General features: G+C 40.2%; 1 protein-coding gene and 1 long non-coding RNA gene across 2 annotated transcripts in view; one reads left to right on the forward strand and one right to left on the reverse strand.

The window, feature by feature from the left end:
• The window catches only part of LOC131223307 (transcriptional corepressor LEUNIG), a 37,156-nt gene that overhangs the window by 4,177 nt on the left and 10,176 nt on the right, over nucleotides 1–22,803 (forward strand). Inside the window, exons 6-14 of the mRNA XM_058218664.1 lie at nucleotides 483–570; nucleotides 642–717; nucleotides 1,061–1,110; nucleotides 6,231–6,545; nucleotides 8,277–8,471; nucleotides 9,060–9,305; nucleotides 9,403–9,547; nucleotides 18,783–18,892; nucleotides 19,036–19,185. Of these exons, the coding sequence (XP_058074647.1) occupies nucleotides 483–570; nucleotides 642–717; nucleotides 1,061–1,110; nucleotides 6,231–6,545; nucleotides 8,277–8,471; nucleotides 9,060–9,305; nucleotides 9,403–9,547; nucleotides 18,783–18,892; nucleotides 19,036–19,185 (1,375 nt within the window). The remainder of the gene's footprint in view (nucleotides 1–482; nucleotides 571–641; nucleotides 718–1,060; nucleotides 1,111–6,230; nucleotides 6,546–8,276; nucleotides 8,472–9,059; nucleotides 9,306–9,402; nucleotides 9,548–18,782; nucleotides 18,893–19,035; nucleotides 19,186–22,803) is intronic.
• LOC131223308 (uncharacterized) lies at nucleotides 1,270–1,955 on the reverse strand. Its single transcript, XR_009160381.1, has 3 exons — nucleotides 1,890–1,955; nucleotides 1,495–1,657; nucleotides 1,270–1,416 (listed from the first exon to the last, which is right to left on the reverse strand). It is a non-coding gene; the product is annotated as an uncharacterized LOC131223308 (long non-coding RNA).

Consider the following 22,803-nt stretch of genomic DNA (forward strand, 5'->3'; position numbering starts at 1 on the left):
CTTCCATACTTTCTGCCCTTTCCAACTGGATAGCAAACTGCCCGCTGACAGAGGAGCATACCAAGTAACTGAAAAATGCTGACAGATAGCAAACTGCCCACATTCTACTTTCATCTTTCTTTCTTTCGCCTTTTTTTTGCGTGTGTGTTTTTATTTATTTATTAAAGGCACACTATGCACTGGCTTTTATTGTTTGGGATCATGGTATTCAAAAACAGTTACATAATGACTGTTTCATAATGGTAGCTGTGGGAACCATTGCATGTTGTGGGGCCGTAATGGCTGTTATGGAAAAAATGGCACGTAATGGCTATTATGAGACCAACACAGTTATATATATATATATATATTATTTTTAAGGTGTTAATGACTGTTACGGCCTGTGACGGCGGTGGCCATTACGGGCCACGGCCACTGTTACCATGATTGAATGCCTTGTTTGGGATGCATAACATGACAACTGAGTACATTTTCCATTTCAGGCAAGTGTTGCATGGGACACCTGGTGGTATGTCAGGGGCACTTCAGCAAGTGCAAGCTCGAAATCAGCAGCTTCAAGGATCTACACCGGTATGTATTGATGGATATAGATCTTTTGCTACCTCTCATTTTGCACTGTTCTGAACAGTATACTGAAACAGGACATAAAGAGTGAGATGAATCCAGTATTGAATGCCAGAGCTGCGGGTCCCGATGGATCGTTAATTGGAGTTCCTGGTAATGATCATCTGAGTGCTAACATATTGAGTTAAAGCCTTACATTCCTAGGTTTGGATTCTTTGAATCCTTTCGGAATCCCAATATGTATATATATCATGGAAATGCCCTTCTCCTCTTGTGGGGTGCTTAGGAGAGAAATGGGGTTCTAGAACCTGCAGCTGTGTGCCAATGGCAGATTTGGGTACCCATCATATGCCATCTTCTTGATAAGTGGATATTAGAGTTTATGACCTTCTCAACCTGCTGTGTTAGTGCTGGTCTTTTTTCTGCCTTTATTTTTTTGGGGGTACTTGCTGTTAAGAAAGACAGCTGCCTTGAAAATTTTATGTTCTGGTGGCAGGATCAAATCAAGGTGGTAACAATTTGACGCTGAAAGGATGGCCTCTTACAGTAAGTTTGCTTTCAGCAATCCCTCTATCATTACACTTTTAGTGCATTTCTGACTTTTCATGGCTTGTATGTACGTAGTGACGATCGTCAATGTTACAGAATTGTGGGTAGTTGCACAATTATGGACATGTTGGAAGGACATCTATTATGAAATGTTATACGCCAGTCCAGTTATTAGAGGATGTGGACATGTTTTGTCAGCCCTTGCATATGATCCTCTTAAAAAAAATAAATTAGTGACTTGGTCTGGATTCCATACAAGCTGCAGTTTTGAACTTCCATTCCTGCCTTTATCACTAGCTGGACCTTTTGAACTTCCATTCCTGCCTTTATCACTAGCTGGACCTTTTGAACTTCCATTCCTGCCTTTATCACTAGCTGGACCTTTAGTCATGCTCTGCTTGTGCATTAACCATGCCCTGAGTACATAAAGTTCAGGCCAGAGGAGCCTGAAATGAAGATTGCAATCCTTAGTTCACATTGACGGCTTGAGCTTGCCCTCGTTGCTGGACGGGTCATCGTCTTCTTAGAACATCATGAGGCTGCCCTTGTTGCAAGAATGAATAGATAAACTGCTCACAAACACCCAACTCCAGGAATGTTCACTTTCTCTAGTAAACCTAAAGGCTCCATGAGGCTGCCTTTTTCTTTTCCCTCAAATTTCTCTAGAACTTGGAACACCATATTAGCGCGCTCTCTCTCTCTCTGTGAGTAGTGAGATGCCGAGGACAAAATTTTGTTGCAATATCCTGAACATGAAGCGATAAGAAATGGATAACAGTCCTGGTAGAAAGAAATAGCCCAACAACAGCTTCTGCTAATGATTCGGCTAGTTGCCTCCCTAGGTGCATGTGTAAGTGAGAGTCCTAATGCACTACTCATTGGCTTGTTGTTAAAATGTATAGTCTCCAATACACACATATTTGCATTTAAAAAAAAATTATTCTTAACAATTAATGGCTTGGCAAAGGCATTTTTTGAAAGACAAATGTCCGCTGTAATTGCCAATGTTCGTTCTCAAGATAAAGGGTCCTTGATGCAACCCATAGTTGGCCTCGATTGCACTGATGGACTGTTTTGGTCTCTATCTGTTTGCCCTATGGGTTTCTGGAGTCGTAAGGGATCAATTAGTTAATAACTGTCATAGGTTCCCTTATTTTCATGACTTATTTTCTGCGCCACTTTTTCGGCTCCCATTCTAGGCCAATGGATCTACCATTCCACATTTAACAACCAATAACCTAGAGGCGTGATTTCCATTTAATGAATGTAACAAGTTTTTTTTTTTCTTTCCCATAGACTTTATGTAATGCTTCAGTAAGACTATTCTTCTTCATCTTCTTCATGTGTGTGATCTCTCTCTTTCTCTCTCTCTCTCTCAAAAAAAGAAAAAAAAAAGGAAAGAAAAAAGAAGAAACCTTCTTTGTGTGTTTGTGTGTAAATATCACCACCACCACCACCATGATCATAACCTTATCGTAGCTATTTGGGTGTGGCTCTGCGAATACAGTTTTGCCAAAAATGTGAAAGGGAGTCATATGATTGCCTGGCCCAAAATTTGACAACTGGCTATCCACTTAACACGATCTTCCTTTATGGGGCTTCGGAACTGCTGGCGTAGTTGCCACCAGTTGGTTGGGGTCCTGCTTGTACAACACTTAACAAAATAGAAACTAACTAATAAAGGAAACAAACCAATTGGGCCACTTTCCTGATAAAATAAATTTGCTAATCTGAGACTGCACCAGCATTACCTGAACAAGGTACTGTAGGGAATACTGCAGTGCATTTCTGTAGCTCTGATACACTAGCATGATTTGGACTTTTGACTAATCAAGTAAAAGAATCTGGTGAAACAAGTACACTAATTGGGGAACTAATAATATATACATTATTTGAAGGGTAAGATGCCAATTATTTAGCTGTGAACTTGCTGACAAAGCTAATCCATGTGTAGATCATAGGGGTGTATACGTGTGAACATTACACACGTGTGGGGCCTTCATTGTAGATAACTGGGATTCAATTCCACATGTATGGACAGATTTGGAACCCTATTTTCAACGGGATAAAGACGGCTATAGAAAATGTCAACTTATGCATGGACCAGGTCATCATCAGTGTGATTTTTGTATGGTAACCAGGGTGTCCCATATCGGTTACGTATCGGCCGTAACGGCTGATACGCAACGGTAACGATGGGGTCCGTTACGCAATACGGAGGTATAACGGGCGATGCCCTGATTTTGCTATCGTAACGGCCGTTACGGGCCCGTTATAGGCGAAATGGCCGTTATTGACCCGTAATGGCTGTTACGGTCCTTAAAAAATAGGAAAAAAAATAAAAATAAATACTTACCTTTTTTTTTTTCTTCTTCTTCTTCTTCTTCTCGGGACGCGGTGGCCTGCTGCTGCAGCTGCTTCTTCTTCTTCTTCTTCTTCTTCCTCTCTCTCTCTCTCTCTCTCTCTCTTCTTTCCCTCTTTTTTCTTTTCGGTTTCCCTCTCTCCCTTCCTTTTTTTTTTTTTTCTTTCGGAGGTGTACCGCGCACCAGCTAGAGGTATGTGTCATGTTAAGACGAGCGCTGACAGTCCTCGAGCTCTGAGTTGTACGAACGGTTCAAAGGAGATCAAAGTTACGTGGGCTCCACAGTGATGTATTTATTATATCTACACCGTTCATCTATTTTTAAATATCATTTTAGAGCATTAGCCAAAAAATAAATCGTATCCAAAGATTGTCTGGACCACACCAAAAATAGCAGCGAGATGATGATTTTCATCATTAAAAAATTCGTAGGCCCACCATAACGTTTATTTTCCATCCAATCTGTTCAAAAGGTCAAAAAGACCTGAATGAAGAGGAAAAACAAATTTCATATTGATCCAAAAGTTCTGTGATCCCAAAAAGGGTTTCAATGGTAGACGTTCAATCCCCCACTGCTTTTTGCAGTGTGGTCCACTTGATAATTAGATCCGTATTATTTTTCGTGTCAAGCCTTAAGACGAGCTTGTCAAATGAATGGACGGTTTAGATATAACACATACCTCATGGTCAGACCCACAGGACTTGCTTGCGTCAAGTGAATGGACTGGTACGCGTTACGCAGCACGTTGCACAATTTAATAAAATGTACACGTGCCACATGGGCCCCACCATGCTGTATGTATTTTATCCATGCCGTCCATCTATTTTGGCACATCATTTTAGGTTATGATTCAAAAAATTAGTAAGATCCAAATCTCAGGTGGACCACAACATAGGAAACAGTGGTTATAGAATGCTCACCATTAAAAATTTCTTAGGGTCCACTGTAATGTTTATTTTCCATCTAACCTGTTAATAGGGTAACACTAACGTGGATGAAGGGAAAACACACATGTCAGCTTGATCTAAAACTTTTGTAGCCCCGATAAATTTTTAATGATAGTTGTTTAATTATTATTGTTTCTTATGGTGCGGTCCACCTGAGCTTTGGATCTGCCTCATTTTTGGGCTCATGCCCTAAAATTATTTGGCAAAATGGATGGACGGTGTGGATATAACACATTCATCACGAGTGGGGTCCAAAAAACTTTGACACTCGTGTGCTACACTTCACAATCTGAGTCCTACCTAATTCGGGTCCTTAAAAAATTGTACACGAGACATGTATTAACTTAAAATTTACTAATTAAATTATGGACTGTAATTGCTAACTCAAAATGCCAAAATCAAATTGTTTGAATAGTTTTAATTGTTAATTTGTGGATGCTTATTTTTTAAAATAGGGCCTTTTGATTTTTTTTCATGATTCACTATCCAATAAATGTCCACCAATTCACAAGTGGGATAATGCCAATAAATTGCATGAATTTGAGGCTGATTTGGGGCATTGGTTGGTCCTCCAAGTCAGCCCCAAATTGGCAACGTGATCTACCTGAATTTAATTTCATTTTTTAAAAGAACTATTGGGAGAAATGATATCAAATTGTTAAGTATATAAATTAGATATTTAGAAAATTAAATATATGAATTTTGTAGTCAAATTCAGGTTATCTGGTTCATAAATTCATCAGACAGTCCGATACAACTTCTTACCAAAGAGTGGACCGTTAAACCACTATAAACATGTTCCAATTTATAAATGAATGCATATTTGGAATGCTTAGAATATCCTGGATTTAATCCATATTTTTTCATATTTTTTTGGCAAAAAAAAAAATTTGCACTGTTACGCCCCCCTTATCCGTATCGGTTTCGGAGGGCACTGTTACGCCAACCGATACCGATGCAGGACACCTTGATGGTAACCCATGAAATGTGTGCTGGACCTAATGGATGGTACGGATGGATTGATTGGACTGTCCAAGTGTTCTGATGCGACTAGGAGCACTGTAACTTATGGTGGTCTAAGAGCAGCAGATATTTCTCAATATCAGTATCTAGTTGTATATTCATGAAACGGTAATCGTCTTTCTGGATATAGAGAAGGGAAAAATCATAGCAATATGACGTCGTAAATCGGTACCATTGAAGTTCAATCACAAAAACTTAGACACACATACACTCCTTATGAATTGAAGAGAGTGATGGAATCTTTTGATATTTCACAAGGGATTATTCAGCTCTTCTCAATGCCCCCTTATGAAATACGAAAATCTAGAAACAAATGTATTCTAAATGGTAGTCTCATCTTGTTGGATGTTTTGGATGAAGCCCATGCCTATATCCGAAAATGCTGAAAGTTTCCAACAATTAGTTCTCTTTCAATATTATATTCTCATATATGCTGTTTTCATGATTTTTGTTTCTCCATTTCATATCACGTCTCTATCAAAAAGGGGAGAAAAATTCAGAATCAGATTCAGAAGAAACAATTACATATTCTTCTTTGATGTTTTCTGAAGGATGTGTACGGAGGAATGTTTGGTCCAAAGTTATTATTTATAATAGTATGCATGTGATTAGCACCATGCTTCTTAGCAATCTAGTAATGTACCTTGTCTTGACTGCAAAATAAAAGTACATAGGCAAGTAAATTGCCATTTATTCTTGCATGCCCCATTCAGTGCTGCCTGCCTGCCTGCCTACTTCACTTAAATCCAATTTTTGTTACACAGTTCTGTTTTACTCTCTACAGGGTTTTGATCAGCTCCGGTCAGGAATTTTACAACAGCAAAAGTCATATATGCCATCCCCGCAAACATATCCTCAGCTTCAGTTGCTGACTCCACAGCATCAGCAGCTTCTGATGCAGGCACAGAATATGACCTCCTCATCACCAGGTGAGGTTGACAGCAGAAGACTAAGAATGCTTCTGAACAACCGGAACATGGTTCTTGGGAAGGATGGACAGTCCAATTCTGTTGGTGATGTAGTTCCAAATGTTGGGTCTCCAATGCAAGCTGCATGTTCCGTTTTGCCTCGTGGAGGAGAAACAGATATGATAATGAAGGTGCACTCCTCTGCCTAGTTATTTCCTGTTTTACCCATATACTGATACTTATATGGGCACACCCTTCCCCTAAATCTATTGCTGCTTCATTTTACGCTTCGTGCTACCATGTGTCTCTGATACATGGTTACTTCAAAATAGTCCAAGTACTCGTGTCATCACAATACAACTTGGGTGGACATACGGGATATGGTGGCTTAGCCCTATCCTACACCTGGAGGAGGGAGGGACATTTGAAGTATTATTTTAGTATTTGTTACACTGGCACCATGACCATTTGTGCTCCTGCACATGCGACACGTACTGCTGCTGTGGGGATGTTAAGGAAATGGGATAGGTACACAATCCTACCTGTACTTGACCCTCAGCTTGCACTGTTGCATTTGCAGTAAAGCTCAAGAATGGCTCACAAAGTACGTACTATTAAGTACTAACCACTCTCTAAAGCCTATAATGTGCAGAGAAGCCCTGCCCAAATTTACAATTAAACAGTTTGCCTTTATGATGGATAATGACACTTGAAGCTGTCCCGATTTGACAAATCACACTATTCAAACAATATGCTCTTCGCTGGCAGAATGAGTCTAGGGTTGAGAAGGCTTGGAGAAGATGCTCAAGACTTCATTCAAACAACTGGAATGAAGTCTTGACACCAAACCCTTGATCTCATCACAAACAATTGAGACTAGGTGGTGCAACTGGAATGCACACGTGTGATCAAGTCAATCCACATATGATTGCATTAATCTCTCTCTCTCTCTCTCTCTCTCTCTCTCTCCCCCCACCCCCCGGTATGGCGACATGTGCATAGCACCACCTTTGTTTACTTGTGTGACTCTCCAAGGGAGCTCAAAAATACATATCACCCCATTTACTTCCAAATCCTCTCTTGTAGAGAGGATTTCATTTACATGCCCATTTACTCCCATTTCATTTCATTTACATGCATTTACTTCCATCCAAACACACCTCAAATACCGTTTATCTCCATTTACTCCCAATTCCCCCCATTTACCTTCATTTACTCCTATCCAAACTACCCCTTAATGAAATAAGACATGGGACTTCCCTTTAGGCCATCAAGTGATGGCTCAACATGGCAGTCGCTTGTTTCCTCTTCCACCTCTTCCTCATAGATGGTCCTTTCACAAAGGTTGGGAACTTGGGATTCTTCATTGGGCATACCTCTGCAAGGTGGCCCTTGTTCCACACTTATAGCAGGTGGCATTATTGCGATTGCCCTTTGAAGTCTCTCCTGTTTCCTTTCCGATCATAGGTCCATACCATCTTCCTCCATGAGTTGGCCTGTCAGTTAGTTTGTTTAGATTGATTGACACATTCACCAACTGTATCTGGGTCTGATCATTTTACCCTGTGATAGGGTTCTAGATTATTCTCGGCAGTGGACAGTTTCTAATCAGTGTACACTTCAGTTGTCTGACAGTTCAAACTGTCAATTCTTGTTTATGGTCAATGATATTGGCTTTTCATGGTTCCAATTCTATATTTGGGATGACTGTAAGAAGCAGTGGCATTGATGGCGTGTAGAAAACATTTCTTAAGATCTAAAGAAGTGAGATAGCTGGTAGTTTCATGCTTGGGTTAAGATCTAAAGCAATCTATACTCTTATGTATAAATTGCGGTATGGTTGCAAGTTTACTACTTGTTTCTGGCCATCTTAAGACCTTCCTGCTTCCCTTTTCCTTATTGTGCTTGTTTACGTGTAGTAGAAAATAGTTCAGTTGCAGCAGCAGCAGCAACAACAACAACATAACAGTAATCAGCAACAACAGCTTCAGCAGCACGCGCTCTCGAGTCAGCAGTCGCAGAGTTCAAACCCACATCTTCATCAGCAAGACAAAATGGGCACTGGCAGTGTTACTGTGGATGGTAGCATATCAAACTCCTTTCGAGGAAATGATCAGGTCCGTTGCCTATTTCGCCACAATCTAGCAAGTCGAGATACTTCTAAGTTCTAACCTACTCATGCTTGTGATATGGAATATCAAGACTGCTAGAATGCTTATAGGGTAGGGGAATGATCTGTTGCTAAATGTCAAATCTAAGCTATCAAGCATTCAACTGCAAACAAGTAGACAGAGGTGCCTTACTGTGTGGAAAGGTCATATACCTAAAAACACAAATCAGATTATCCTAGCCAGTCTCGATGTTTTCTGCCCATTGAATTTGAGGCTTGGTTAGACCTTTCTTTTCTATCTATCTCGGGATTCATAATCCGCAAAAGTCAATCAGTAGCTATGATTACCTGATTAGTGCATTTTTTCTGGGCACGCCCATCCAAGGCAGGACAATATATGAACAGCTCAGAACTCATACACGTTCCATGTCTATGCAAATAGAATGCCTGATGACTAACTTAAATTGCAAGTGATAGCACTGGATATCATATCAGACTTTGCTTGGAATAAATGTAATATTTATCGGACCGCATGTTCATGTTATTATTTTGGTCTGGTATGGCGCCCACTAAAATTTCTTTTATGCACTGTAAGGCTTCAAAGAATCAGGGTGGGAGAAAGAGAAAGCAGCCTGGAACATCTTCAGGTCCTGCCAATAGTTCAGGAACTGCAAATACGACTGGACCCTCCCCAAGTTCAGCTCCCTCAACACCCTCCACTCATACACCGGGAGATGTGATCTCAATGCCTTCTTTGCCTCATAATGGTAGCTCATCAAAGCCATTGAGTATGTTTGGCTCTGATGGACCTGGAACTCTTACTTCACCATCGAATCAATTGGTGAGTAAGTTTTCTTTGCATTCATTTGTCAAATCAGCCCCAGAACTTTCTAAAGACAATGCAAGCATAAAATCTCATTTACATTCCATTTTGGCAGTGGGATGATAAAGATATTGAATTGCAGGCTGATATGGATAGATTCGTGGAGGATGGTTCTTTGGATGATAACGTGGAGTCATTCTTATCTCATGACGATGCAGACCCCAGAGATACAGTTGGCCGCTGCATGGATGTCAGCAAAGGTGGGTTTTATTCATTTTCTTAGACATGCTTAACGTTGTGCATGGGTGTACTGCCAAATTGGGGTTGATTGGCCGTGTGAATCAACTAGGTGGACTTGGTTTTTGAGCAGTTGGAAAGAGGTACATATATCATGTTTTTGTGCCTTCTCTCTGCAATCACAAGTAGGAGACGTATGTGAAGGTGATTCAGCCTAGATTGGCCATGGCCAGGGTATGCAATCGGTGGATTGGGTGCATGAAACTGTCTGAACAGTTAGTAGGCCCACACATGATGGTCTGATTGATCTGTGGGATGATATGGTCCATGCTTTTGGACTATTTTATATAATTAGCAGTTTTCTATAGAACAGAGATTTGGGTACCGTGCAATGTCGAATGACACTAAATTGGTTCAATTTGAAAGCCTATTCAGTTACCTTTTAGACAAGTCCAAGATCATGAAATTCAGACATGAATTGTGCGAGTTATTAATGATAGACTTAAGGGCTATAGATATTGGTTCTTTTACTCTATTAAAATGGATGGTTGGATTTAGAACAAGGTGTTATGGACTAGATTTTGGTTTGCCTCGCAAAGAAAAAGTTTTTTTTTTTTTTTTTAAAATTTCTTGTTGTTGCATGACCACCCGCATTATAGTGTATAGTGTATTTAGATGGAGCTCCCTCTTTTAATTGGGTTTGGATATAAATGCCTACATTTTAACCACTCTCTCTCTGTCCTGTCTTCCTTCCAATCCCTTTAAGTGCTTCTCACTAGCAACCCTAACCCTTGAGCACCTCTCTCTCTCTCCCCCCCCTCAACTAGAGAAGGATTTGATGAGGATAATGTGAAGAAGAGATGAGAATATTGATAGAGAAGGAGGGGGAGAGTTTGGGAGAGATGATGTGTTAGGCTTGCTTGCCCTAACACATAATATTTTATTATGATAAAGCATATAGTACATTGCAGGAGAATAGAGAAGTGTGCACATGCACTTACACTAAAAGGGCCGCCCACTAACCACACACAATAAATACAATACACTAGCATTCTCTATACTCCCCCTCAAGTTGGAGCATAGATGTTGATCATGCTCAACTTGTCACGAATACGATGAAGAACATTTCGACTCAAGGACTTTGTAAGAACCTCAACAAGTTGATTCCCAGATCGAACAAAAGGAGTGACGATTTCCTTAGAAGCGACTTTCTCCTGAATAAAGTGACAGTCGACCTCAATATGCTTGGTTCGCTCATGGAAAACTGTGTTACGAGCAATATGGATGGCCGCTTAATTGTCACAGTGAAGACGAATAGGATCCGAAGGAGGATAGCCAGAAAGATGAAGATGACCATGCAATTGAAAGAGGAGGCCAAGACCCGGGGCTGATTTTAAATACCGAAGTATGCGGTAGACAGCCGTGAGATGAGAAGTACGGGGAGCTTGCATGAATTGGCTAACAACCCCCACCGCAAATGAGAGATCTGGGCGAGTAATAGTCAGGTAAATAAGCCGGCCTACAAGTCGTCGATACATCTCGGGACTAGTAAGGAGAGCACCATCATCTGGTCGAAGCTTCTGTGAAGTATCCATAGGAGTGGTAGCAGGCTTGCACCCTAACATGCCGGTCTCCATGAGAAGATCGAGCGCATATTTTCGTTGTGACAGGACCAATTTGGATGATGAGCAAGCAACTTCAATTTCGAGGAAGTAGCGAAGAGGACCAAGATCCTTGATCTTAAACTTGGTCTTCAAAAAATCTTTGACCTCCCTCATTTTAGCAGAATCACTACCGGACAAAACAATATTATCCACATAGACAATGAGAACCATGATGCCTGTCGATCGACGACATATAAAGAGAGAATGATCGGCATGACTATGAACAAAGCCAAACTCCAAGAGAGCCTGACTAAATTTTTCGAACCATGCACGTGGAGATTGTTTGAGTCCATAAAGAGCCTTTTTCAACCGACATACAAGTGCAGGGTTGTGAGAAGCAACAAAGCCAGGAGGTTGATGCATGTAAACTTCCTCTGCAAGATTCCCATGGACAAATGCATTCTTAACATCAAGCTGAAATAAGGGCCATGATAAATTAACGGCTAAGGAGAGCACAACGCGAATTGAATTAAGCTTAGCCATCGGAGAGAATGTCTCGAAGTAATCTACACCATGAGTCTGTGTAACCTTTAGCAATAAGACGGGCTTTATAGCGATCAATTGAGCCATCTGGAAGAAACTTGATTGTATAAACCCATCGACAGCCAACAAGTTTATGGCCTACAGGAAGTGGCACAAGATCCCAAGTATGATTCTTCTCAAGAGCAGACATTTCTTCCATCATCGACTTTGTCCAATCAGGACTCTGAAGAGCATGTGAGAGAGATCTAGGAATAGTCTGTGATGAAAGGGAAGCTGCAAACGACTGAAAAGACGGTGAAAGATGATTATATGAAACGAAATTACTAATGGGGTGTTGAGTACAAGATCGTGACCCTTTGCACAAGGCAATGGGAAGATCTAAACTCGAGTTAGGAGAGTCATTTGAATTAACATCCAAAGTGGGCGGAAGGGTGGATGGCTGAGCTTGTGAAGATTTATCTCGACGATGATACCCCCGCAGAGGCTTTAGACTCACCCATATCACCAACAGGATGCTGAATAGAGGGGAGAGGAGTTTTCCCATGATCACTAGTGGAAAGAGAATAAGAGTTATACTCTCCCTGACGCGCAAGAGGATCACAGAAGGATCGGCCTGGAGGAGAAAAAAAGAAAGATCCTCAAAGAAGGTGACATCGGCAGAGACATATTTCTTTCGAGTCAATGGGTCAAAGCATTTATACCCTTTCTGATTCCGAGTATACCCTATAAAGACACATTTAATCGCCCTGGGACTAAGTTTATCATTACTCCCATCCAAAATTTGAACAAAGCATGTACAACAAAAAACTTTAGGTGGTAGAGGAAATGAATTATCATGAGGATACAATATAGTAAATGAAGATTTGTAAGACAATACGTGAGGGTATACGATTAATAAGAAAAGATGCAGGTAAAAGAGTATCATCCCAAAAATGTTTGGGTAGATGCATACCAAGCAGAAGGGTGCGAGCAACTTCAAGAAGATGACGATTCTTTCGTTCTGCAATACCATTTTGTTGAGGAGTGCGAGTCCTAGTCAAAATACCACGTTCCTGTAAGAAGGACAGAAAAACAATAGACAATTATTCTCCCCCATTATCAGAATGAGGGGATTTGATGGAACAATGAAATTGAGTGCACACTTCATGATAAAACACTTTAAATGCATCAAATACTTCACTTTTAGATTTCAAAAGATAAATCCAAGTCATGCGGGAATAATCATCAATAAAGGTAACAAAATATCTAAATCCAAAAGTCGAGGTAACCGGAGCTGGTCCCCAGACATCCGAGTGAACTAGAAGAAAAGGTTGAGATTTCCTCCCAGAAGAGCTAGGAGGAAATGTAGCACGATGATGTTTAAACAATTCACAAATATCATAGCATAATGGTTAAGTGACAGATAAGGAGGGAAACAAAAGTCTCAATCTAGCAATGGATGGGTGGCCTAAGCGGCAATGCCACCGAGTCATGGACTCTCGATCTAGAGAAAGGGTACTAGAAGCGGCAACAAGTGTATCATCGAGAAGATAAACACCTCCTCGCTCATGCCCCCCACCAATCACTCTCTTCGTCTATAGGTCTTGAAACAAACAATAAGAAGGAAAGAAGGTGATGGAACAATTGAGTGATTTAGTAAGAGAGCTAATAGACAATAAGTTTAATGGAAAACGAGGCACATGCAATACGGAGGACAAAGACAAGGAAGAGGAGAGAGGGATGGAACCAATCTCAGAGATGGGAGATTGGGTTCCATCTGCGACTGTGACATACTGAGTGGGAGAAGAAGAAGAATAAGAAGAAAAGAATTGTAACTTACCAGTCATATGGGAGGAAGCTCCAGAGTCGATGACCCAGGAGGTAGGAGAGGATGACGCAAGAAGGGCAGTACCTGACTGGGCCGAAGCTGCGTGAGAAGGCTCAGGAATATCCCGAATGTGAAGCCGCACAAGGGCATCATCTGCCGCCCGAGAAATGATAAGAGACTCCCCTGAAGTAGACTGCTCAGCTGTCAGGGTGGAAGACTGTGTCTCAGAAGCAACAGTGGAAGCAACAAAAGCAGCGGCATACATAGGACGACCATGTAGCTGCCAGTAATAATCAATAGTGTGATTAGTTTCACCGCAATGTGAACAAATGCGGGAACCATCATGTCCTCGTCCACGTCCACCACGACCACGAAGACTACGGCCGCCGCGACTGCGATCTCCCTCGCGGCCTCTACCACGACTACCAAAACTAGAAATGCGCCCTGAGCTTAAGGATGGTACGTGAAGACCAATGGAGGACTAATTGCCAGTAAGATGTGCCGAACGCTCGGGTGGCACAAATGAATGAGAAGGAAGAGTAGAGATCATAGCACGCTGACGCATGGCATAGACTGTCATCAATGGGGGAAGAGGATACTGCATAACAACCTGATCACGAACGTGAAGATAATCAGAACTCAACCCAGCGAGGAACTGCATGATACGAGTATCATCCTGTTGCTTATGAGCATGTTTATGATCCTCTTTACATTTGGAAGGAAGATGTTGATACATATCCAACTCATCCCACGTACCCCGAAGCGTCGAATAGTAGTCTTTTAAGGATCTGGAGTTTTGTTGAAATCGACCAATTTCTTGAATAAGCTGGAATACCCATGAAAAATTCTGAGATTCCGAGAACATATCATGAAGCATACCAAATGCCTTTAGCCGAGGATAAAAACATCATTGAGTGGCTAATCGAGGAATCCATGCTATTTAACACCCATGCAATAACTTGATAATTCTCCTTTGTCCAAGACTTGTAGGTGACATCTGGAGAGCTTGGGGGATCATCTAAAATATACGACAACTTGTCACGGGCTCCTAAAAATACTTTTATAGATTGTGCCCATTGAAGATAGTTGTCACCATTCAACTTAATGGAGGTAATCTGCAAGGGGTTGGATTCAAGAGACCTTATGCCAAGAGATGAGGGCCCTTTGTCAGCCATAGTAGAGTCCAAGAGAAATAAACCTATACCAAGAGACTCTCTATGCCAAGAAAGATTGATTCAAACAACTCTATCTCACTCAATCCTTCAAGATAACAAGAGATAAACCTTAAACAAATATCAATCATCCAAAATACCATGAAACGCAGTCAAATAGGGCCTGACCGAGTGAAAAACGGCCCAGCCACATGCCCATTTGAGGTTAAAAACCTCTCAAACATTTATCTTAAGGAAAAAATCCACCATGGATAGCTTGGGAGGAAGATTTCGGTCCATCTTGAGCAAAGAAACCAAAGAAAAGTTTACCGATTTGAGGTAGATCGAAGAAAAACGGAATCTGGAACCGATTTTCGAATTTCTCTATTTCGCCCAAAATACCATGAAATGAGGTCCAATAAATTCTGAAAAAATCATGACAAATTTTCTAAAATCAAGATCTATCAAACCCCTAAACTTTTAGCTCAAACAGAGTCCATGCGTCCGTACAACACTGACGCCAGCAAGGTGACGTGTCGCTTCTCAACTTGTTGGATGCGGAATGCCTGGATCTTTGCTCTGATACCAAGTAGAGAAGGATTTGATGAGGATAATGTGAAGAAGAGATGAGAATATTGATAGAGAAGGAGGAGGAGGAGAGTTTGGGAGAGATGATGTGTTAGGCTTGCTTCTCCTAACACATAATATTTTATTATGATAAAGCATATAGTACACTGCAGGAGAATAAGGAAGTGTGCACATGCACTACATTAAAAGGGCCACCCACTAACCACACACAATAAATACAATACACTAGCATGCTCTATTACCCCGGAAAAAAAAAAAAAAAAACCCTAAAGGCCTTCCCCAAATTCCTAATGGCCTTTTCTTTGTTTGAATGTAACTGTTGCTAATATCCTTAAAAAATAGGTGGTTGGATTAGAACAAGGTGTTTAGGGCTAGATTTTGGTTGGCCCTGCAAAGAAATAGTATTTTTTTTTTTTCTTGTTGTTGCATGACCAAGCACTTCTCTCTCTCTCTCTCTCTCTCTCTCTCTCTCTCTCTCTCTCTCTTCCAAACCCTAAAGGCCTTCCCCACCTCTCTCTTCAAAATCCTAATGGCCTTTTCTTTGTTTGAATGTGTAATTGTTGCTAAGATCCTTAAAAAAAGAAAAAAAAAGGAAAAAAGTGAAGTGTTGCTATGCTTTCTCTCTTTGGTGTCTATTTGTTTATCTCTTCAACAGTTTGGATTCTTCCAATCTTTGTGATTTGTGGTTCACTGTGGCCACACTATCAATTGTTTAGATCAGAAGATATCACTCCCAAATGTTAATCTGCGTTTGGTCACTGACAATTAAGATTCGTTGGTGAATGAATGGTGAATAATGGATTGAAAGAATATGTTGTCTTTGTTTTTTCCCTCTTCTATCCCATGTTGAATTTGTTGTTGGCATGTGATTCTCCTGTTGGTGGTGTTATTTAACCAGAAGTTCTAGGTCTTATGTGACTTCAAACGTGAAACTTTGAATTTGGTATTGAGTGATCTGCTTTGATTAATCCATCCTACATCAACAGGTCATGAACATATCTCACATGTTTTGGCCCCAGCCAATTGCCTTGGCTTTGAGAAATGGAAACTTCCTATCTTAACCTAATAGCTTCAACAATAATTTTTTTTTATTTTTTATTGGAAAGTTGACAATGAATTGATCATGTACAAGTATAAAGGACCCTGATGTGTGTCGAAGGCCTACTGTGGGGTCCAGTGCATGCTGAGTGTTGACTTTGGGCTGTTCGCTGCTAGTTTTGAGGGCTGTTCAGAGACTATCATTTTGAAGATTGTGGATGCTGATTTTGAAGATTCTGATTTTTGAGGATGACTTTCTGGATATACTTTTAATATTTTTAGGCCATCACAATTTGGCCAAATATTTGTAGACAGTGTGTCGCCGTTTAGCATCGTAGACATATTAGATTGATTTGAAATCAATCTAAGAGTTGGGAGATCCAGAGCAAAGATTCAGAGGGTTCAGTGTGTCTTTTAGAGGCATAAAAAGAGTTGAAATCAATCTAAGAGTTGGGAGATCCCGAGCAAAGATTCAGAGGGTTCAGGGTGTCTTTTAGAGGCATAAAAAGAGTTGTTCTAGTAGGTATCGGGCACGGTATAGTTTCCTTTTTTTTTGGGGAGGTTTTATTGTAACTAATGATGAAGTTTTAGGGATCCTTACTCTTGCTCCAGTGGTAGACTCTCAGGAGTTTCAACACCCGGTCAAGGGTTCGAGTATCCATAGGTGATGAAATCCCACTAAGGTGTGAGCAGTGTTTTAAATAGCCGTAGCGTGTGGCATAACGTTCAGCCCTCTATAGCGTGTAGTGTAAATAGGTAGCGTGTAGCGTAAGCTACACGATACTTTTATTTTTTAATTTAAAATAAAAAAATATGATAAATAGTATGGAAAAATATAAAAAGACCTAAAAAAATTTCAAATATAACCATGTTCAAGCAAGTTATTAATTATCATTTATCAAAAGCTAATCCACATATATAAATCAAATCAAATAATTATCATAGCAACAACTTTCTAAGCAAACCACTTGAGCCACACCATAAAAAACAATGCAGATCCACCCATACATACACCTCATTGGGCCCCATGTGTGCCACACCATAGAAAACAATGCATATCCACACCCACACATAACCTACAGTGGGGCCCAGGTGGACTACACCATAGAAAACAATGCCTACCACCACCTCAAAAAAGAAATGAAAATGAAAAAATTGCATACCAACCTTATCCTATAAATATCGCATGATAACGGCATTTTGAAAAGAAAAAAAATTGGAAAAAAAAAAAAACTGATGAACATTTATTCTAAATGAAAATGAACTCATTAAGGGGCAAGAACATATCTCTTGCACGCTGAAGAAGAGATTTAATCAATCAAAAATCTGAAATTTGTAACTTCGTAGCCGTATGGATGCATAAAGGGGGAAATCTAATTTCTGCTTCGTTTCAGCTCCAATGTTCATCAAAATACAGCAAATAGACTATCTTGTAGGCTCTAATGATCAGCCAAAAAATCCCCTTCAATGGCCTTTTGGATCGATAGATTTGAAGAAGCGAATGAGTAGTTGCGTCGGAGGCTAGGGTTTGAAAGAGGGATTTTTTGAAAACCCTCTTTCGAACTCTTTTCTTTTAAGTTTTTAAGTTATGTTTATGTTGTGAGTTCAACACATGTTTTAATAAAGAAATCACAACTGTTTTAAGTTAAAAACAATAAATCCTTTGGTTTCAATTTTACATTATAAGATTTTCTTATAATATGAGTTTTACACCATTTTACATACATAAAACTTAATAATAATAATGAATAAATAAAACTGTGCAACGTACGTGTACCGTACACGCTACGTAGTTGTATCTATTTGAGTATGCTACGTAGCACTATGGCAACGCTAGGTTACGTAGCGTACGTTACGCTACAAGCGCTATTTAATACACTGGGTGTGAGTGTGTGGGGTGTGTGCGTGTGTTTAAAAAAAATAAAAAAAATTGATGAAGTTTTAGGCCCTTTTTGGATTGTGTGAAAAGCAAAGAAAAGAAATATGTAATGTTTATCCAATGATGGATTTCATAAGCACTACTGATACATGGGTGTCCTATGGATTCCTTTTTTGGGGTCCTTAGTGGAAATCTCATATTCCTCCCCCAATTTTCACCTTGTATCTTGTGTGTTAGAATTTGACTTTGGAAAAGACTAATGATTGCTATTGACAATCTCACTATTTCCTTTGCTATCCAAAATTATGCATTAGTTCCAAACAATGGAAAACCCTTTGCCCACAATCCAAACAGGCCCTTAGTTTCATCAACCTGTTTATCTCTATTCAAATACGTGTTTGGTGTGGTGTGGGTGTTTCATCCATTCTAGCAAATCATGTATCATAATCTCATTAATTCAATAACTGGATTGTTTCATGCACCCCCTCTTTGGAGGGGAGATGCGGGCTCTAATCCCACTGATGGATTGGTTTTAATTTGCCTGAACCCATATGTAATAATCCAAAAAAAGAAAAAAAGTGGGAAATATAATGGATGATGTCCTTGTGGAATTTTCTCTGACAGTACCTTCCCCATGTTCTAAACTAGGGTTCACATTTACTGAGGTTGGTTGTATCCGAGCTAGTTCAAGTAAAGTTGTCTGCTGCCACTTTTCATCAGATGGAAAGCTGCTTGCTAGCGGTGGCCATGATAAAAAGGTGAGAGCTATATCTTGAAGGAAATTTTCTGTTGGTCTTCTACGTCAGAAGCCACATAAAATTGTTACACAGGAGCAGTATGTGAAATTCCTACTCTGAGGAGTGTTTTGCTGATTCAATTTCCTGACGATTCTGAAATGCAGGCTGTGTTGTGGCACACGGAGACTTTAAAGCCAAAGACTGCACTGGAAGAGCATTCTTTGTTGATTACTGACGTTCGTTTCAGTCCAAGCATGCCTCGACTGGCTACCTCTTCTTTTGACAAAACTGTCCGGGTTTGGGATGCTGACAATGTCAGTTGTCAATGTTTTTTCCTCTTTTCAACTATAGTTTTTCAAGTATTTTATTTGGAAATTACCAAGTCTTGACTCTTCTTGAGTTTTAGCTGTTTCTTATTTTATCATTAACCAAGCACTTAATGTGTCATGTTCTTTTTTTTTTTTTTTCCTTTTGTTTTCTTTTTATGGATGCATCTAAGGTACAAACTCTTGAGTGATGAAGTGCTAGCCTCACTACTACTACTACTACTACACACACATATAAATATAAATATATAAAAAATATAATATGATATAATATAAAATTCTGAAAGGTAATGAATTTCAGAAGAATATTAGAATGGGCCATTAGGAAGTTAATTTACAAATGAAAAGAACTTTCCCAAATTTATTACCAGGTATGGGGGGGAAAATTCCATGTTAATTGTCATTCAAGGAACAAAAAGCCTTTGCATCATTCAATACCCCTTGTAAACACACACGAAAAGAGAAGAAAAAAAAACTCATTAATATTAGTTGCTGGCCATTAATGTTCCAGTTGTCATTATGATTTGCACCTTTATGATTTTTTTTTTCTTTTAATTACATTATAAAGGTAAAACCAGAGATTAAAGATAACATGATGGAAACAATTTGTATGGTATTTGCAGTCATTATATACAAGGATAAAGCTAGTGGTTAGAATAAATAGAGAATCTGATGTGTAAAACATGAGGGGTGGTTTGAGGCATGCGCCTCAATGCAGTATTCCTCAAGCATTAAGCCTCAAAGCATAGAGGGTTGTGTTACCTTGAGGCGGAGCAAAACTCTTTTAAAACCCTGTTTAAGCTGTGCTTGTACCTTAGATGCATCCATCAAACCTCTTTTAATGTTCTAGCCTATGAACCATATGTGTGTGTGCATGTGCACGATTGCGCTGCTTGCGTGCGTGTCCAACTATCCATGTATTATCAGGTATTGGCATCACTATCTTATTGTGGCGGTGTGAGTACATTTAGCAAATACAATATCCAATTACCTAGGCAATGACCGGAATAAAGTTGTCTAATCATGTTTGATTCAACTAAGCTCACATTAAGTACCAGCCTTTTAGAATAATTTGGTGAAATCTAGAAAATAGGAATCAGGATTCCTTGCTATGTATGTACCGATTATGTCAATAATGTTAATCTACATCAAGCATGCATGGATCAAGCAATAAATGGTCGTTTGATTATCTTGAAGATTATATACAAAGAATGGAGAACGCAAAAATATTGGTGAACTCAAACCTTGGAAGCAGTGTTGAGTTTGACGTGTAACTTAATGATGCTAATTGCACTTGCAGAAACTTGAATCTGGACCTTGTAGTCTTAGATGTGGTCCTGTGGATCTAGATCCACACAGAAAACTACATGCACAGGAAGTAATCCAGGTTTAAGATTGTTGGAGTGCCCCGTCAGATGGAATACCAGTTCCATGAAATGTCGATATTGCATCTTTTTGTCAGGAAAGTTGAAAGATCGATTCTTGGAAGTGAATCCCATGGGACATGACAGCTACAAACACTGGATAATCAAGCCTTCTATGGAAATGATCTTCCTTCTCATACCTTTCCATGCCATCCAAAGTCCCCTATATTCTCACGTAAAGGATGGTCGAAGCCTTTGATGACTTTTCTGAGTTGATATTATTTCTTCCATCTCTGTACTTTTGCGTATTAATCTCTCTCCTTGACTATCATGTGCTGAACATTGTGGATTGAATGCTTTGGTTTACCATCAAAATCATGCATATATCTCAATATTATTTTTATTTAGATGCTTGTTGGGTGCTCCTGCTTCCTAAATTTTGACGCTCTTGCCCACTCATGGCTAGAGGTGGGCATCGAGTCGAGTCGGACTGGATTGGGTCCAACTCGACTCGATCCGATTTTTCAAGAACCTGACTCGAACTCTGATTCGGGACTGAGTCTAGCAGGGCTGACTCGATCCGATCCGAATCCTTGCTGGCCTGACCAGAACCAAGTTCGACTCGGTCTGGAAAGCTGAATGGAGTCGGATCAAGTTGAGTCTGTCCAGTCGATTCGGACTGGGCTAAATCAAGATAGAGAGAGAGGGAGAGAAAGAAGGAGATGTGTGAAACCGGGATGGAAAGAAGGAGATGAGAGAAAGAGGGAGCGAAAGGTTGGTGGGTGCGACGCCTCCTTCGGGTAGAGAAAGAGGAGTTAAGGTTCGTTCGGTTCGGGACGGGTAGAGAGATGGATAGTAAAAAGTAAAAAAAAATAATATGTAAAAAACTTATATATAGGACCTGACCGGATTGGGTCGGATCGGATCCATTCGGATTGGATTTCGGATCGGATTGGTCCGGATTGACCACGATCTGAACTCGATCCGATGTACGATTGGATCTGATTGGTTCTACTCGATCCGCACTAATCTAGGCCTTTGGTTCAGTTCGGATCGGGTCGGATTGGCCGGATCGGGTCCCAGCTCGGCTTATGGCCTTCCATATCTGAATATGCTCTTGCTCCCTTATCCAGCTGTAAACACTTTGTCTAGATGCTTTAGGTTTGTTATTCACAACTGTTAGTTAGTGGATCATATTGGCTCGTCTATTTTTTCTTTTCTTCTGTGGATGGGTGCACCTTGTTTGGATTCTTGTTGGAAGTTATGGCATAAGCTTGACGCCTCAACCTTTGTCTGGGTTGGGGGACCAACAATGAAATTAGAGAACTCCCAGAGGAGCAATGCAATAGACTATTACATGCGTTGATTACAGACAGTTGCTATCTAAATGATCTTAAACATATGAATCGGGCCCTCCTTGGAAAATGGACCTGGAGGTTAGGGATAGAAAATGGGACTCTTTGGAACACGTTAATCAAGTGCAAATATGGCTGTTCAACGGGAGGATGGTGGAGCAAAGATTCCTCAGTTTATCTTTTTTTTTTTTTTAATTATTGAAGACATATGGTGTCCCCACCTCTTTTTTGAAGTGAGACTAATCCCTACGGATACACGCAATCACCCACAACCACATATATCGGGTAAAGCCAAGGAGGGGAATTGAACCCTAACTTATAGGGAGCAAACCTATGGTGGACCAAAGATTCCTCAGTTTATCGAGCCTCTTCTCTTTGGAATGATGTCTTATCTGTCAAAAAAGAGGTCCTTAAAGGAATCAGATTTGCTGTAGGAAAGGGAGAGAACATTCGGTTCTGGGAAGACATTTGGGTAGGAGAAGTGGCTCTAAAAGAGGGTTTTCCAAATATATTTCGTCTTCCCCCAAATCGGTTCATCTTGGTAGCTGTTATTCCATTGGTGGGGATGAAATAATTTGGAACCCCACCCGTCGTAGATATCTACTAGACTGGGAGATGTTAGGGTGCATCAGCAGTTGTAAGCCAGATCAGTTTGGAGAAGACGAGTTAGTTTGGAGATTCGACAAACTTGGAAAGTTCTCGACCACGTCCTTATACAGTTTCCTCTACAGTATTCCCTCCACCTCAGTGGATTCAATGACACATCACGTGTGGAAATACAAAGTTCCCCCAAAGATAGTGGGTCTTTGGATGGTTGGTGGGAAAGAAGGTCCTGACAGTAGATAATTTGAGAAAAAGGGGAATGATAATTACAAATGTTTGCCTGT

The sequence above is a fragment of the Magnolia sinica genome, chromosome 13 (genome assembly GCF_029962835.1).
Source record: "Magnolia sinica isolate HGM2019 chromosome 13, MsV1, whole genome shotgun sequence".
In the NCBI taxonomy this organism is placed as follows: Eukaryota; Viridiplantae; Streptophyta; class Magnoliopsida; order Magnoliales; family Magnoliaceae; genus Magnolia; species Magnolia sinica.